Below are 3179 nucleotides of genomic sequence, written 5' to 3'. Positions count from 1 at the left end.
ATCGGATAGGGATGAAATTGTTAAGGATAAACGTGTTTAAGAGTTTTTAAGAGTTTTAGCCAAATGCTTTATAAGATAATATATATATATATATATATATAATATAAATTTGTTTTAAGAAAACTTTGGGTAGCTGATTTATTGATCCAAGGATCTCGTAAACACATTGTAAATTCTCCTGGTTAGTAATGAATATTTCTCTCTCCCTGTGAACGTACACTATCACCTCTATAGTGGAACCACGTTAAATCTCATTGTCTCGATTTACGTTCCACTTTGATATTTGATCGTATACTTGATATAACTGCTAATTCTACATTTGTGGATCAGTATAAATTGTTAGACCGTAATATACAATATCTAGATCTCATTAATCCACATTTGTTGTATTAGGTCAATTTGCACTCCGATTTATTGTTATCACTTTAGAACCGCAAATCACTTTGTAATACGATATTTTAACTGCAACCGACTCTACACTTTCTCTATTTTAGTCACTTCCCCAAGCTTTTGACCATCTCAGATCTAAGCTTTAATTTATGTACATTGTTCAACCCTCGAGCTTAGGATTGTATGACATGAAATTAATGTAAGAGTATCATCGTTAAAAGTCGACATTATCCATGAGTGAGAACATAAACAATGCGTACATGTGATACAGGATCTGTCAAGCGATCCTCAAGAATAGTTTATTCTTGGACAAATTAAAACGCTTAAGAATCTTCTATATACTTCGTCTACGAAAATGATTGAATTTAATAATGTTTAAATGTTTAATTCAAAGTCGAGACATTGCCATAACCTTTTCTTGATGATGATCTTCATCTTGGTAATACCGAGTTTGTTCCATATGAACTTCTTTTTCAGATCTCTTGCTGTTTGTGGGTGATGTGTTCTCAGAGATTCTAAGGGTTTTTGCAATCTTTCTGAGCTCCCCTTTCAGAACTTTATTTGTACCTGTCTTTGGTAGCTCTTTCACAAACTCCACCTTCTTGGGAACCATAAATTTTGGCATATTTTTCTGGCAATATCTCAAGATTTTGGATTCCGATGTGCTTCCTGTATTTTTCAAGACCACGAAAGCACAAGGGCTCTCCCCCCACCGTGGGTGAGGCATCGCCACCACCGCCGCTTCGAGTATGGCGGGGTGTTTGAATAAAACCGATTCCAGTTCCACGCTACTGATGTTTTCTCCGCCGGAGATGATCACRTCTTTTGACCKGTCTTTGATTTCTAGRTATCCRTCGGGATGGATRACACCCACRTCGCCGGTKAARAACCATCCKTTYTKRAAGGCTTTTKCAGTCTCYYTTTCRTCTTTTAAGTACCCTTTCATGATGCTACTTCCTCTGAGAACGATCTCTCCCATCATCTTCCCATCATGCAGAACGCTCTCCATGGTGTCCTTGTTCTTCACATCSACGTCAGCGAGTGTGAGTATACTTACACCCTGACGAGCCTTCAATCTGGCTTGATGATCTCTAGGTAGCTGGTTCCATTTCGATTGCCACTCACACACAAGAGCAGGTCCGGTGGCCTCAGTGAGGCCGTAGGCATGCATGATGTGGAATCCAAGATCCTCCATCTTCTCCAAGAGGACGGCCGGCGGTGGCGCTCCTCCGGTGAGTATGTTGACTTTGGAGGTTATTTCACGACGTTCATGGGGCTTGGCCTCTAAAAGGATGTTGAATACAATAGGGGCACAACACATATGAGTCACCTTGTGCTGAGAGATGCTTCTGTACATTTCTTCAGCAGTGGTGTTGCGTATGCACACGTTCGTGCCGCCTCGTGCCGCTACACCCCAGGTGAACGTCCAGCCGTTGCAGTGGAACATCGGCAGTGACCAAAGGTACACGGCTTCGGTACCCATTTCCCAGCCTTGAATTAAGCTCATGGTGCTCAGAAAAGCACCACGGTGGCTGTAAACCACCCCTTTGGGATCAGAAGTTGTTCCAGACGTGTAATTCAGCGCGATGGCGTCCCACTCGTCTTCAAGATCTTCACCTATGTATCGAGGATTTCCATGGCGGATGAGTTGCTCATACTCCAACTCTCCAAGACGGATGCCCGTGGGCTTCTTAATGTCATCAATCACAATAACCAAAGGCATAACATACTCGGTTGAAGAGGTGCATTCCAAACGTGCCACCAGCAATCGCAGCGCCTCCGATGCTATGGGCACATACTCATAGTCGATAAAAAAGACCTTGGCTTCAGAATGAATGAGAATGGTGGCTATGTTTTTAGCATCTAGCCTGGTGTTCATTGCATTCAACACTGCTCCTGCCATTGGAACTGCGAAATGCATCTCATACAATGCAGGTACATTTGGTGCCAGTACAGATACCTGTTAAATCAATCAAACCCTAAATTAACAACAAGATCACATTACATATATAACCTTGCTGTATCCATTCACAAAAACAAACTAAAGTTCTTGTTTTTCGCTTAGAATCCATGAACCCATATATATTCGAGACTCAAAAAGCAAGACACTTACAACGTCGTTCTTGGTAACATTTAGCGAGCGGAGGGAGTAGGCGAGACGGCAACATCGTTCATAAGTTTGGCGCCAGTTGAAGCGAACTCCATCGTATATGACGGAGGTACGGTTGGAATAAACCACAGAAGCTCTCTTGATGAAAGTAAGAGGAGTAAGAGGGACATAGTTTGCTGGACACTTGGCTAATCTGTCCATTAATAGCTCAATAGATTCAAATTGATATAATTGTTGTTGCAGAAAAAAATGAAGTATATGATATTAATCGAGAGATGGAGATGTATGTAATAATGTTGTGGGAGGGAGAGGAAGAAGTGATGTATATAAATAGAGGTAAGAATCAAGTTATGTAGAGGGAAGGGATGGGAGCCATTGAGATTTGTTGGATAGAAACCAGGAAGATGCTATGATGTTGCAAGACAAATTCCCTATGATTTTGTGTCTGAACACATCTTTGACTTTAAGGCCTTTTGCATGTTTTTTTTTTCTCACGTCATCTTCATCAAATAATAAATTTAATTGGTTTTCTTATATATATATATATATATAGAGAGAGAGAGAACTAAATAAGGGTAAAAAACGGTAGAATCACGTGAAAAATCTAAAATCACGTAAAATCACATATGATTGTCATGCTGCTTGCATATTTTTGTGTTCACCGTTAGTCTAAAACCAC

The 3179-nt window shown here is 40.5% G+C and overlaps 1 protein-coding gene across 1 annotated transcript; it reads right to left on the bottom strand.

Annotated features, from left to right (window-relative positions):
- Positions 1-604: 604 nt before the first annotated feature.
- LOC112513567 (butyrate--CoA ligase AAE11, peroxisomal-like) lies at positions 605-2701 on the bottom strand. Its single transcript, XM_025119869.1, has 2 exons — positions 2504-2701; positions 605-2350 (listed from the first exon to the last, which is right to left on the bottom strand). The coding sequence occupies exons 1-2, from the start codon at positions 2699-2701 to the stop codon at positions 779-781; spliced, it is 1770 nt and encodes a 589-aa protein (XP_024975637.1). The 3' UTR covers positions 605-778.
- Between the last annotated feature and the right edge of the window lie 478 nt (positions 2702-3179).

Source organism: Cynara cardunculus (genome assembly GCF_001531365.2).
Source record: "Cynara cardunculus var. scolymus isolate 2C chromosome LG 5, CcrdV1, whole genome shotgun sequence".
Taxonomy (NCBI): domain Eukaryota; kingdom Viridiplantae; phylum Streptophyta; class Magnoliopsida; order Asterales; family Asteraceae; genus Cynara; species Cynara cardunculus.
The sequence above is the reverse complement of the archived record's forward strand: the minus strand, read 5'-3'. Positions and strand labels throughout refer to the sequence as shown.